The following is a 14,467-nucleotide window of genomic DNA, read 5'->3' as shown; positions in this document are numbered from 1 at the left end:
GATGAGAACAGCAATGTGGTGGCAGTGGGAGGCTCCATTAGCTAAAGTGGTACCTCAGGTTAAGAACGGTTTCAGGTTAAGAACTTGATAACTTTTTTTTAAAAAAGAGGTACCACTATAGGGGCAAATTCAGCACAAATTCACCGTATTTTTCGCTCTATAAGACGCACCAGACCACAAGACGCACCTAGTTTTTGGAGGAGGAAAACAAGAAAAAAAATATTCTGAATCTCAGAAGCCAGAACAGCAAGAGGGATCGCTGCACAGTGAAAGCAGCGATCCCTCTTGCTGTTCTGGCTTCTGGGATAACTGCGCAGCCTGCATTCGCTCCATAAGATGCACACACATTTCCCCTTACTTTTTAGTAGGGAAAAAGTGAGTCTTATAGAGCAAAAAATACGGTATATTGCACTTCTCAAGGTTCAATAGCAGTTCACTTACCTGCCAGTTCTCATGATGCTAAGAAAAACTATGGCTGAGTGACTCTTAAAAAAAAAAAATCCAATAAACATTACAAACATAACTAGAGTGCCTCTAGTGCAGGCTTGCTCAAACTCAGCCCTCCATATGTTTTTGGCCTACAGCTCCCATGATCCTTAGCTAGCAGGACCAGTAGTCAGGGATGAGGGGAATTGTAGCCTCAAAACATCTGCAGGGTCGAGTTTGAGGAAGTCTGCTCTAGTGCCTTGGCTTAGTCTCCCTCTAGACAAAGAGATGCAAACCGTGAGCCTGGGTTCAGACATAATGCTAAGCCAAGCTACAACTTAGCCCTGGCTAGCATGGCAAAAGCAGAACTTGGGCAGAGCACAACAGCAACCATCTTCACTTGGAGAATCTACACTTTTGTGTATTTGTGCTGAGCTACAGTTTGGCGTGTCGTTATGTCTGAACTAAGTTACTATCTTGATAACTTTTTTTTTTAAAAAAATTATCAAGCAGATCTGAAGCACTTCCTTCTCTAGACAGGCAACTCACAATTTACTCCGGGGTTACGTCCCAAGGTGCCACACGTTTAAGTGAAATCGAGTATATTTGAAACGCCATTGAAAAGTCTCCGCCCTGGCCCCACCACTTTTTTGACATTTTTAGGTCACTTTTGGGTTTGGCACGATGCACAAGTGTGCTGTCACAAACATATTGGACACACCTAAAATGATCACTTGCCTGTATTGGCAGTTTGAGGGCTAAGCAGTTTTCCTCCAGCCACTTAGTAATTTTTAATAACGGCGTTTTCCAGTTCATTATCTAAAGAGTGCACTCCTATACATGTCTATATGTGAGACTTACTTTTGAATAAACATGTCAGTTGGGCTACAATCCTCTACATGTTTACCTGAGTGTAACTTAAAAGGTAAAGGACCCCTGACAGTTAAGTCCAGTTGTGAACGACTCTGGGGTTGCAGAGCTCATCTTGCTTTACTGGCCAAGGGAGCCAACGTTTGTCCGCAGAGTTTTTCCGGGACATGTGGCCAGCATGACTAAGCCGCTTCTGGGGAAACCAGAGCAGTGCACAGAAACGCCATTTACCTTCCCGCCAGAGCGGTATCTATTTATCTGCTTGCACTTTGACATGCTTTTGAACTGCTAGGTTGGCAGGAGCAGGGACTGAACAATGGGGAGCTCACCCCGTCGCGGGGATTCGAACCGCCGACCTTCCAATCGGCAAGCCCAAGGCTCTGTGGTTTACACCACAGCGCCACCCGCATCCCTTGAGAGTAACTTACTAGGGTCCAATTAAAGGAATATATGCACTGGACTGTGTGTGGATATGAATTTGATGCATAAGGTTCAGATGTAACCCCCAGCTTGGGCAGCTAGTTAAATACAAACCTTGTGACTCCGGGTGGCTGGGATCACATGTTCAATATATCCTCAAGTTGGCTGACTGGACATTATTACACAACCACGAAGGAAATATATGAAAAGGTCAACTCTGGCAAATTATTTACTCTAATGTGGAGTGTACGTTGCAGTGAGGTCTCCTGGCACCCTTTGCAAATCTTTTTAATTCTGAAACAAAGCAGGTTAGGCAAATAGGCTAGTGGGGTTGGTTTGACTCCCTATAGTTTCAAATTTCCACTGGAAAAACAGTTATGTCCCTGTGGAGATGGCAGTATTAAGTCAGTGGCTCATGTGCTTCTGGCTTGCACTATTTATAAAGATTTGAGGAGTGAGATTATTACCCCTCTATTATTGTCCATTCCAGGTCACTCAACCATTCCTCCTGTGTCCTTTCTTTTAGCAGATCAAGATGATCAGGTGGCAGCAAAAACCGCGAGGTTTTTAGCTGGGGGCAATTAAAATAAGATCTATTATTTGATTATTGATGTAAACCTCCAAATTGTATCTTGTAGAGTTAAATTTTTACCTCTTCAGTACATTTTATTTTATTTTATTTTATTTTATTTTATTTTACTTTATTTTTATTTTATTTTATTTTATCGTTATGGCTAGTGGCTGATGCAAATAAAGATTCTTCTGATTTTGATTCCCTATAGTTTCATGATGGGATGGTATTGTAGTAGGGTTAAGCTGAAAGATAAGGAGCTGACAGTTGGTCAGTACGCCTCTAGCGCTGGAAACTAAAACCCACCAGCCATTTGGAGCAGCTAGGAGGAGAGGCTTGATTTTGCCAGTCTTGGGGAAGAGTCTTTTTGTGACCAAAAAGGATGGAATCAAAGTCAAAACAAGTTTTCAGAGCAATCTTCCCAGGTTGCAGTGGAATGCTCTCCTGTCGCTAAAACGGCAAAGCGTCGGAAGAATGCAAGGATGTATCTGCCCACATGGCAGTTACAAAGATCCCACATTGACTTCTGAATTCTCAACATGCCCACATCCATCTTTGTGTCTAGACACCCAGAACCACAATGAGTTTCGAGCAAAGCATTCCCATAGCTTCGCTTCATTGACCGAGGGAGCTCAGGTTGCCCCTTAAGGCCTAAGGTTACCAAAACATGTAGGTCAAACGTTTAGCCCAGCAGGGTCAAAAGCATGGAAAGTCGAGTTAATGGCCAAACCAAGGAAAAGAAAACTGCCTTCTAATGATTATGAGATCTTCATTTCTCAAAGAAGAGCTGAAGCTGTGGAAGCCTTCCTAACAAAGGCCAACACTAAGAAATTGAGACAAGTGACAATATTGCCTACATTTAGTACCAGAAATGGGTTTACCTGCTTGGACAAATGGTTGGGGAGAGGGCATGAATGTGTGCCTATCAGGGCAAAGGAACCAGTTTGGAAAAGGCTGGTACTTTTATCCCAAAGAATTGCAATGCTCCAGTTGTCTTCAGCAGTCACTTCTTATCATTTAAGTCATGCATTTTCCATATTGGTGTGTTTGATTTTTTTATTTTGCATATTTGGGCCTGGACACAAAGGACCCAGAGCCCAAACAGCCTGCAGAGTTGTTTTCTTTTTTTCTTTTTGGAGCTCAATGGCAAATTGCATATGTATTTTTATAACATTTTTAATAGCATTTTCATAACGTTTTTTCTATAACTGTAGAGTGTAGATTATAGAGTATTCTTCCAAGATGGAAAGACAGAGGAAAATCTATGACCCAGTAGCTGAAGTAAGTAGAATTACTTATTTGTAGCTACACTCTCTGTCTATAAGTACACATAGTTCAGATCACTAGAAGTGTTGGCACTAATCCTATCCTGCTCATTCATTTATTGATGACAATCATAAACCAACTTTCAATAAGATTAAAAAATTCTTGTTGCCTCCCTATCAAATGACCTAGCCCATTTATCATCCCCAATGCCTGGTGCCAAAGGGCTCCTCGCATGGTATTCAGCCCGTGGCTTGTATTATCCCTACATGTGTGCATTATCTTCACCCAGGGATGCAAATGTTCTTTGTAGTCAGCTCTGCAGGTCATGTTTGTTTGCCACCACTGGGAATACACAACTTTTGTGTGTTGGGGGGGGGGAGGCCTTCAGGGGAGATTGTGCAATGGGAATCGTGCAGGTGTTGGGTCCCCACTTCGCAGCTGGATTGCATGGATCCAGGCCCCTGCCAATTGGGAAACAGAACGTCCTCCTAAAGAGTCACCTAAAAAGTCGATCCTCCACACAAACCACAATACGGCTTCATTGCTCCTGCTTTCTTGAAGTGAGCAAGAGCCGCATTCATTTCCCTTTTTTACTTTTGGGAAAGAATTCCAGGTCTCCTCCACTCCTTATGTCACCCACAGAACTGTGAGAAGCATTCTGATTAGACCCAGGCAACATGCGGCCACCCAGCTGTGAGATGCTTTGCATCCCAAACCCGGAGAAATGAAAAGATATCTGCAGAGTTGTTTTCTTTACTGTAGAAGAATTAAAATATTGCCTAGATTCAGAGTTATCAGCCCTTGTTCCTGAATGATGAAACCTAATTGTCATGAGCCCCATGGAGGGGAGGGGAGGATCCTTAGGAGGAATGAGAGGAGCTCAGGGTGCTGGGTAACCATGGGGAGGGCCATAGCATGAAGAGGGAAGTGAAATCAAGAAGTGCTTGTGGTTAGCCAGTTGTCTATATAGGTGTTCTCCCACACGGGTGTGTGTGGATGTGTGTGTGTGTGTGTGAGAGAGAGAGAGAGAGAGAGAGAGAGAGAAATCGTGTAAAGTGGGGAGCATCCTCTGAAAAGTCTCTAAATGCCTATTTCCCCCTGCTCTCCAGCTCTCTCTTCAATCCAGAACAAAATATCTGGAGTTGAAGCTCTGGGGCCGTCTGGCTGCTGCTGCTGCGCTGCCCCACATGCCAGCTGTTACGTAGGGTGACTGAGCAGCCTAAACAAAGCCCTGCTGCACCTCTGGTCTCTTTGGGCCTTCCTCTGTCCTATATATACAGGGGGATGCCTGTATAAGTAGCTCTCAACTTACACACTTTTATTTGGTGCACATTCAGCTTTGCATACTTGGCAAAATAAATTTAAAAGGGGGAGCAGAATGGGGGTGAGAGTCTGGGGGAAAAGACTTTGGCAATCTCACCTGCCATTGAACACCATGTGTTTTGATCATGCACAATTTTGCCTTTATGCGCTATCCGCAGAACGTAGCCCCTGCGTAAGTTGAGTATCATCTGTGCAACTTAGATACCTCCTGCACTGTGCAATCTCTGCTGATCTGATTCACTCATCAAAGACTTTGGCAGAGACAGGAGTTCAGGTTCTTTGTATGGCAGCAAAGGACAGGACGCTATGCTTCTTAAGAGTGATGAAAACACACGAGATGCCCCTTTAGAGAGGAAACATTAAAGGCATCTCCATGACGCAAATGAAGCCTTTGGTATCAGCTTCTGCCACCCGGCATCTCACGCTGCACTAAAACCTTATACAGACAACTAATATCAAAGAAGAGTTTCCTTAAAGGTGTTTTATCCCCCCCACATTTCAACCAGTTGTTCCCAAACCCTAAGTTTGTTTTTGAAAGATATGCAAACTGGATCTGCCTAGCTTACTTTCTTACACGTTTAATAATTAAAAATATGCTAATGCATTAATTTCAATAAAGCTGGTGTGATCTGTACCTTGGAGTTTTATTGTTTTCGGCAATCGAGAAGCAGAATATGCTGCCGCCAATTATGCAAAGTGCCGATCCGGCCCATCCAATGAACAAAGCCGCTCCTAATTCATACCTGCAGGTAAGCGATACATTCTTGCTTCGTAAATTGTTTAATCAGAAAATAGGTTTCATTCTTTTCGTATTTTTGGTGTGACACAGATAAACAAAGCCATGCAACATATTAACATATATTTTCACTGAACAACTTTGTGGGAGCAGTACACAGCATATTGCAGAACAGAACAAAAAGTCACCAGAACTTCTGCTGTTTTGGATATTTGCCTTTTTCATTCGCCATGTGTTATAGTTCTAGACTCCAAACACCCTTGGCAAGCAACCGCCACAGGCACGGAAGCATGTCCATAGATTCAGATGGATTTTACTTCCAGCAAAACAGGTAATCCCTGTTAAGGCTGATAATAGATAAATGAATGTCAAAATTTTGACTAGGTTTCCCCCCCTCCCCCAACTTCACTTACTTGGAAGTATGACCTATGGAACTCAATAGGACTTATTTCTGAGTAGACACGGTTAGCAAAGCACAGAGCTTTCAAGATAGGCTTACAGAACTCCCCAACAAGCAATTTAATATATATATATATATATATATATATATCCCATCCTTCCTCCCTAATGAGCTCAGGGTAGCAAACAACAAGACTCAAAACAATGGGAGCAAACCCCTCTTTATAACATTTTAAGAAACATTCTAATATGGATGAAAACTGGGGAAGATTTAAAACAACATTGAGGGCTACATGTGTTTATATTGCATTTTAATGATGTGACCTGCCCTGCAGGTGTAGGGAGGTATACGAATTTAATAAATATTATTAACAATAAATAATCCCCACTGTAGCAAATTAAAATAATCACTGCTCCCTCCTCATCCCTGTACTTTAGCCTCTAGTAACCATGTTTTGAGCAAGCTGGTTTTCACTCTCTTGAGCCAGATACAAAAAAAAAATATTTTATGGAAAATGCACCACCTGCTAAATTTATGTGTGTTAAGCTGGCTGTTAAAGGTATAAGGTGCAAGAATAAGGCCAATAAAAGAACATGGTAATCCTAAATATTGACTGTGGGTGTCCTAAAGCAGGTAAGTGAGTTACAGGCTCATGTAGCCTCACTACTTTTACAAGTTTTGATCTACTTATTCAACACAGAAATAAGTATGACCCGCTGAAACATGCAGTCATACCTTGGAAGTCGAACGCCTTGCGACTCAAACATTTTGGCTCCCGAATGCTGCAAACCCGGAAGTGAGCGTTCCAGTTTGTGAACATTCTTTGGAACCCAAATGTCCAACGCGGATTCCGTGGCTTCTGATTGGCTGCAGGAGCTTCCTGCAGCCAATCAGAAGCTGCACCTTGTTTTCCAAACGTTTTGGAAGTCAAATGGACTTCCGGAACAGATTCCGTTCGACTTCCAAGATACCACTGTACTACATTCAAGAATACAATTTAACTACAACAACGATGGTGGTGATTTTGATGATGATGATGCATCTCTTTGGTGCTGTTTGTGTACCGCAAACCTTGCATTTTTGTATTGCCAAAAAACCTGTATATTTGGATCAGCAGGCTCAGTTCCAGGCCAGAAGATTTGGTTGCAGTGAGGCACTTTGCAACATCCGAAAACTAGGGGGAGAATTTATATAGGCCTTTCCTGACCTGAAAGATTAGACCCTGTTACATATGCCTGAATTTGTGCTTTTATACGCCTTTATAATGCAGTTTTGCTCAATTTTTGTTTTAATTATATATTGTGTGTGTTTTTATATTATACATCGCTTACAGATTTTAAAAATCTTAACTGGTTTATAAATGCACTTTTGTTCCATTCTAGTAAGTATTGTACCATTGCCTATTTTAAATATTTTAATAATAAAAATAATTTATTATTTATACCCCGCCCAATTGGCTAGGTTTCCCCAGCCTCTCTGGGTGACTTCCAACAGAATATTAAAAACACGATAAAACATCAAATATTAAAAACTTCCCTAAACAGGACTGCCTTCAGATTTTGTAACCCACCACAAGATCTTCAGTTGACAGGCAGACAAAGGACCCCTGGACAGTTAAGTCTGGTCAAAGGCGACTATGGGGTTGCGGCGCTCATTTCGCTTTCGCTTTGACAGGAGGAGTATGGATGTTCCAAGATAAATCAATTATTTGGATTATTAAAGGACTTATTATTACATGAGTCACATGCCTATCATTTTTTTTAATAAAAAGAATCTGCTGTCAAGACTGATTTGATGGCTTGTAATCATTCATATCTGGGGCATTTATCCAGCAATTTATCCAGCGGGTGGCGCTGTGGGTTAAACCACAGAGCCTAGGGCTTGCCGATCAGAAGGTCGGTGGTTTGAATCCCCATGACAGGGTGAGCTCCTGTTGCTCCTACTAACCTAGCAGTTCAAAAGCATGAAGTGCAAGTAGATAAATAGGTACCGCTCCAGCGGGAAGGCAAACAGTGTTTCCGTGCGCTGCTCTGGTTCGCCAGAAGCGGCTTAGTCATGCTGGCCACATGACCCGGAAGCTGTACCTCAGCCAATAAAGCGAGATGAGCGCCGCAACCCCAGAGTTGTCCGTGACTGGACCAAACGGTCAGGGATCCCTTTACCTAATCATTCATATCTGGAACATTTATCCAGCAATCTTTTATTTTGTAGCATGTAAAATGTGCACACACACCTTTAAAAGTTCCTTGTGCAGCAGAAGAGACAGCAGCCTTTCTCTCACCTGTTTTTCATTTTCTGGACTTGTCATCCGCCATCTTCTGCAGCAAAGAGGTTGCAAGGCAGGTGGCAGAGGGCAGCAAATGACAGGCTCAGGAAAGAAGCAAGATGCAAAAAGAAGGGGCTGCCTCTTTTCTCAAATTGGAGAAAACTGGCGAATCTGAAAAGCCACGTGCAGATAAATCTATCTGTGCTCCTGAACCCACTTACCAGGGAGTAAGCCTCACTTAACTCAGTGGGGCTTATGTCCGATTACACCTGTATTGGACCACCCTGTATAGTCATGCTACTTTTGTTCGGACATTTCTGCCTGCATTTTGCATATGTAAATTAAAGCATATCTTTGAAATGAAGGAAACAGTTGCAACCCACCTACATATCTTCGAAAAGTCCCAATGCACATCCCTCCCTCTGACTTACTTTTGGGCAATATATGTGGGATCGAAGAATTCCGACGTGATTCGATGTGCATACAGGGAGCAACCAGCCATAGCACACAGCCCTAAAAAAAGCAGCAGATGGAGAACCAGATGTTTAGTTAGTACCAGATGTTCAGTAACTGGATGACGATCATGAAATTAAGAACAGTTTTACATCCACTTTGTGTAAAACACAGAGCGTTTATAATTTCATATTTACCGCACAGTATGAAAATAAAGCCAGCTAAACAGGCAATTTTAGCTTTCGTCTGGTCCGAGCCTCCAATTTTCGTACATTTCATCCCAACCAGTGCAAAGACGGAGCCAAAGAACCCAAGGCAGACAGCGGCAATCATGAGTCCTCGACAGGCTTGGATGTAACCTGAAAAATACAATGGTAAAATCTGGTATTAGGCAGCAGTTTCAACTTCCATAATTTTAGTGCAAATGAAACACTCCTGATCTTCCTAACCAGAGAGGCTGGGGTCTCCCAGGCTGAGAGGAAAAAGGGCGGAAACAGGTTATTTATTGGGACAGTGTGATTTTTGCAGCTGATGTTGCAAAACAAAGAAGCATGGGACGGAGCAAAGGAGAATTTCTGAAACAACAATGGGATATTAGCTCTGCCCAAGGCATGACAGAGAACAGCAACAACCAGGAAAAGATAAGCCATAACATTTTACAAGGGCAGGAAGAAACACCATGAACAGAATAATTGCCAGAAACAGGAAGAATAAGAATATAGTTTGACTGCCTCACCTGTAGTTATTATAAATCATTTAATTTGTCAGTACGAATGGAAGCTGTTAATACTGCAGCTGTTGTGTAAGGGATTGTTATCTTGACTGGAGTGTAATTGAAACTAAGATTTTGGAACGCAGAAATAAAATCATCAAACCATCAATTCTAGCGCACAGGGGGCCACCTACGGTAAATTATATAATTTGGTATCTTAATGATTGGTATTAGTAATTGTATTATAATTTGGCATTGTTATAATGTGGCTATTATTGGACTGTAACTGAAAACTAATAAAAATTATTATCTTATATGCTCCATCCTTCCTTATCCCTCACATGCAAATCCCTTCCCCTTCCCTTGTCAGCCTTAACCATGGTTTTCTTTTACAGCTGCACTATATTAACTATGGTCAGCACCTTGATAGGGTTGCCATATGTCTTCTTTTTCCAGGACATGTCCTCTTTTTTCAGGATTAAAATTTCTGTCTGGGCAGATTTTTAAAATTTGGCAAAATGCCTGGGTTTTTTTTTTGGTTTTTTTGTTTACAGTAACCCAAGACATTTTTAAAATAAAAACAATTTTAAAAGCCCCCACCCCTCGCTACTAGCAATATATCACAGTTTCTATAGCCCACGTATAGTAGGAGTATTTAAAAGTAGAAATGGGCCAATGTGTCCTCTTTTTTGCTCTTCCTAATATGGCAGCCCTAGAAGCAAACCGCACAGGAGGACATGGCACAGACAGGGCAGGAGGGGGAAGCATTTGAGACCTGTCTACAACAGGTCATTGTCCAGTTTACTACACAAAAGTATAATTCTGCTTGCATTAATCGGGCTCCTTACGATGCACGCTGCTTTGAGATCAATGTGAATAAGTGGTCAGCAGATCTTTCTAAAGAAATAATCCATTGGCCATGGACTGGTTGGACACAGAAGAATGGCGGGAGGAACCAGTGTGGAAACCACCGAGGGAAAAAGGCACAGAGCCCGGGCAGTGGAGGTGGGACAACGAGGAGTGTCAGAAGGAAAAGAGGGAGAAGACTGGGTAGAGGAGATGTCGAAAGGTAACAGGGCTTAGAGTGCTGGGAGAGTCTGTGGCAATGAACAGTCAAGAATCAGAGGCAAGAGAGTTGAGTGAGGGAACCTAAGAGGCAGAGATGAGTCAGGCTGGTGAAAAATCACAAGTATCTCTGGATAGCTCAGTTGCTTAGAGCAAGGTGCTGATAATGCCAGGGTTGCAGGTACAATCCCTGTATGGGACAGCTGCGTATTCCTGTTGGCTGGACTAGACAATCCTCAGGGTCCCTTCCAACGCTACAATTCTGTGATTCTATTATTCCCTCCTACTGCAACAAGCTCCTCTCCTGCCTGGTCTCCCAGAACCAGAAGAGGCATGAAAAGGGAGGAGAAGAGAGGTTGGCTACACACAGGTACGGTCTCTGATTGCTTGGGGAAAGCCCTGAGGAGGCAGGGACTTTCAGTTCTGGCAACTGATTTGCTCTAGTCTCAAGCAGTATGATTGTCAGGGACTGGGGAGAGGAGGAATGGTGGAGACCGCCTCCCCAGCTTGACCTTTCCAGGGAGGAAGAAGAGGAAGACAGTTTAGAATTACAACAGGGGGTTGAGGGAGGTCACAGCTCAGAGGCAGATGAGGGGGAAAGCTGGGAAATAATGGGAGAGGAAGAGGAGGAAGCACCAGGGGAGCGACAGCTGATGGACACAGTGTCTTCAGAAAGCATTCCAGACCCCACTCTCCCAGAGCCGGGCGAGCCTTGAAAGTAGAAGAGCAAAGAGCTCAAAGACAGAGGGAACTTATCAGCACCCGTAGGAGAGACAATGAGATTGACGAATGATTAAGTGGGAGAGGTGGGGGGGTGCAGATTCACTTGGGGAAACGCCATTATCCTAGAGGCTGGGTACTATAGCCTCTCTCTGTAAACATTGAATAAAAAGCAGATAGTAAGAAACATTTCCTTGTCTTTGTACATTCCTGGGCAACTGGCCGGAAGTTGCTGGCAGCAGCCCGATGATGTGCTGCTGCTCACACCAAGTACCTCACGCCAGAAGTAGTAGCATGTTGCATGGCTGGATAAAACCATTTTATCTCCACTGTTACCATAAAATTTAAAGCAATGCAAGAACATAATTTTGCGTAAATACTCTTAAATAGCCAAGAGTCTCTTGAGGCACTTTCTTCCTCTTTTCCTCTGATTGCTAGCTCTGCCTGTCTTCAGCAGACGTCATAATTTCCGACATCCACAGAAATGGCGCAGAGAAACCTTGTCATAACAAAGGGATCATCCACTGTTATGGCGTTCAATCAGCCATTTGCCTTGTATTTTTCAACAAGGAACTTTAACCCTGCACATCATGACGGTAGGGAGAATTGGGGTGGAGGGAATTGCTTCTATAGTACAAGGTCCAGGGGAAACTTTTGCTAAATTTATAAGCAACTGTGACATTGCCTATGACAAGGGCTTTCAAAATATGCCTTCTTAGTGCAGAATGGGTGAGTGGTCATAAAGATTTTTGCCATAAGGAAAAGGAAGACTTTCTTAACTGGTCATAAGATAATCTCTGTAAAGGAGAAAAAGATGATTTGGTTTTGGAGCAGGAAGCACATGAAACGAGAATGAATTGTGATTTCCTTTAAATGTTGGGATTTTTGGCTAGACACCCAAAAAGTTTGCTAGGGAACCTTTCCCCAAAGTTTCTAGAACAGGAAAAGCTTCACCTGTTTAATATTTGTACCCTGGATTCAGCCAAAGGCACAGGCGCAGGCTCAATTTAACACAGAAAAATGTAGAGAGAATTAAAGGAGACGGACCACAGATTCCCAATTATATTACCCTTGTGGAAAATGGACATTTGAGCAAATCCTCCGTCGCGCTTTAAACATAACGCTATGTGTAATCATTAAGGATTTCAGACCGACAGCCCAATCCGAGCTTGGAATTGCCTTTAAGCAGACCTCTGACCTTCCATCAACCATAAATACATAGGCATGATTTCAAATTCCAATGCAGGCATGCAGTGCAGCCAGTGGCGTGGCGTGGGGGGTGCAGGGGGGGCCGGCTGCACCGGGCGCAACATCTGGGGGTTAGGGTTAGGGGGCGCAAATCCACGGGTTAGGGGGCGCAAATTACTTGCCTTGCCCCGGGTGCTGACAACCCACGCTACGCCACTGAGTGCAGCTTGGCAGCAGCATACCCTGCAACAAATCTCACTCTCCCTGTTTTTGCTGCCTATATGAAACTGCAAAAAAGAAAGAAAAAAGGGCATTAAACCTGGAGGACCAAGAAGTGCTCCTCCTGAGCTGGATTCAGATTCAGCCGGGTGAAAGCCTCACATGGGTGTGCAGACCTGGTTTAATGTTACTAAAAGTGGGTTTTTATTCCAAAGCTCTTCCCTTTGTGCCCTTGCCCAGTTCTCTTCTTCTGTAGCTACTTTGTGGGTTACATTCTTCAGCTACACCTGTAGATTCAAACTAGCCAAGGAAGCCATTATTTCCCCGACAGGTCCAATTTATTGGCACCGTTAGTAGCTAATTAACACATTAAGGGTGATGAAGCATGAAGGTATTTACCCAGAGGTCCTCTCCCGTCTAATTTATGGCTAAATCTCCTAGGCAAAGCAGTAAACATTCACCCCAGCCCAAATACTTAGCCTCTGCTAAAAACAACATGGCTGCCATTTGCTGGTCAAAGGCCAGCGCATGTTTTGTTAGGGAGACGGGTAGCAGGGGGTAGAGAAAGCAAATGGGTGATCAGCTCATTGAACCAACACAAATTCACAGAGTGGCAGGATAATAATGAGGGAAATGGTCATCCAGTCCCAACTCTCCAAGGCAGAATCAGGCAAATGCAATTGTTCCTAAAGGGATTAGTTTCTGGGCATGTCAAAAGGCAAGTGGAAAGTAGGAAGCATATAGGAACATTGCGGCAGAGGTACCTTTCAAGGCAGTTTCAATATATTTACAGTAGGTAATTAAATGAGAAAGCGAAATGAATTTGGATATGCAGAAGATATTAAAAAATAAATAAATTTAGGGAACCGCAGAAAGAGAGGGAAGGATGTCAAATTTTGAAATGTCAAATTGATTGCAAAATAAATGAAATGTATAAACCTGAAAATTATAAATAAAAACTAAAGAAAAAAGAAAAAAGGTCTAAATTAATCACAGAAACTTCCTTAAGATGCCTGCTGAAATAGAAAGGTCTTTGTAAAGCATCTGGAGTTCAATTGGGACAGGAGGGGCTGTCCCAGCCCAGACAGTGGGGTGGAGTCCACAGAGCTGGGCATCGGAGCAATAATCATAATAATAATTTATTATTTGTACCCCGCCCATCTGGCTGGGTTTCCCCAGCCACTCTGGGCGGTTTCCAACAAAGATTAAAAATACATTAAAATGTCACACATTAAAAACTTTCCTGAACAGCGCTGCCTTCAGATGTCTTCTAAATGTCAGGTAGTTGTTTATCTCTTTGACATCTGATGGGAGGGCGTTCCATAGGGTGGGTGCCACTACCGAGAAGGCCCTCTGCCTGGTTCTGTGTAACCTCACTTCTCGCAGTGAGGGAACCACCAGAAGACCCTCGGAGCTGGACCTCAGTGTCCAGGCTGAACGATGGGGGTGGTGACACTCCTTTGGGTATACTGAGAGCTTTTAAGCATCTGTGTTATATGCTAGGGGTGGTCTCACCCCACCAAAAGTCTAGCCACTGCAATGGCTTATGCTTTGTTGCTCAAGAGCCCTGCAGGGATTGGGAAAGTCGTGAGCATCTAAACATTGCTTTCATTGAGGAAGGAAGCATAAGCCACACAGAACATTATCAATTGGTTCTTCGTTGGCATCCGTTTATCTCGGGAGACAACAGAAGACTGTGCCTTCAGAGGTGAAGTCAAACAATTGGAGAGTTAACAACGGGCTCCTAGTGTTTGAAGAAAAATGACACAACAGTCACTTCATGTGGGCATGATGCTAAGCCATAGTTTGTCTGCTTCCCAACCTCCCCTAAA

General features: G+C 43.2%; 1 protein-coding gene across 3 annotated transcripts in view; it reads right to left on the bottom strand.

Annotated features, from left to right (window-relative positions):
- CLDN10 (claudin 10) overlaps positions 1-14,467 on the bottom strand; it is a 269,694-nt gene that overhangs the window by 1,968 nt on the left and 253,259 nt on the right. For all 3 annotated transcript variants that reach the window (XM_079973083.1, XM_079973082.1, XM_079973081.1), the window contains 3 exons: positions 8,929-9,090; positions 8,710-8,791; positions 5,512-5,619 (listed from right to left, as the gene is read on the bottom strand). In XM_079973083.1, coding sequence (XP_079829209.1) covers positions 5,512-5,619; positions 8,710-8,791; positions 8,929-9,090 — 352 coding nt within the window. The remainder of the gene's footprint in view (positions 1-5,511; positions 5,620-8,709; positions 8,792-8,928; positions 9,091-14,467) is intronic.

This window comes from Podarcis cretensis, assembly GCF_951804945.1.
Source record: "Podarcis cretensis genome assembly, chromosome: 4".
NCBI lineage: Eukaryota > Metazoa > Chordata > Lepidosauria > Squamata > Lacertidae > Podarcis > Podarcis cretensis.
Note: the sequence above shows the minus strand (reverse complement) of the source record. Positions and strands in the feature narration are given on the sequence as shown.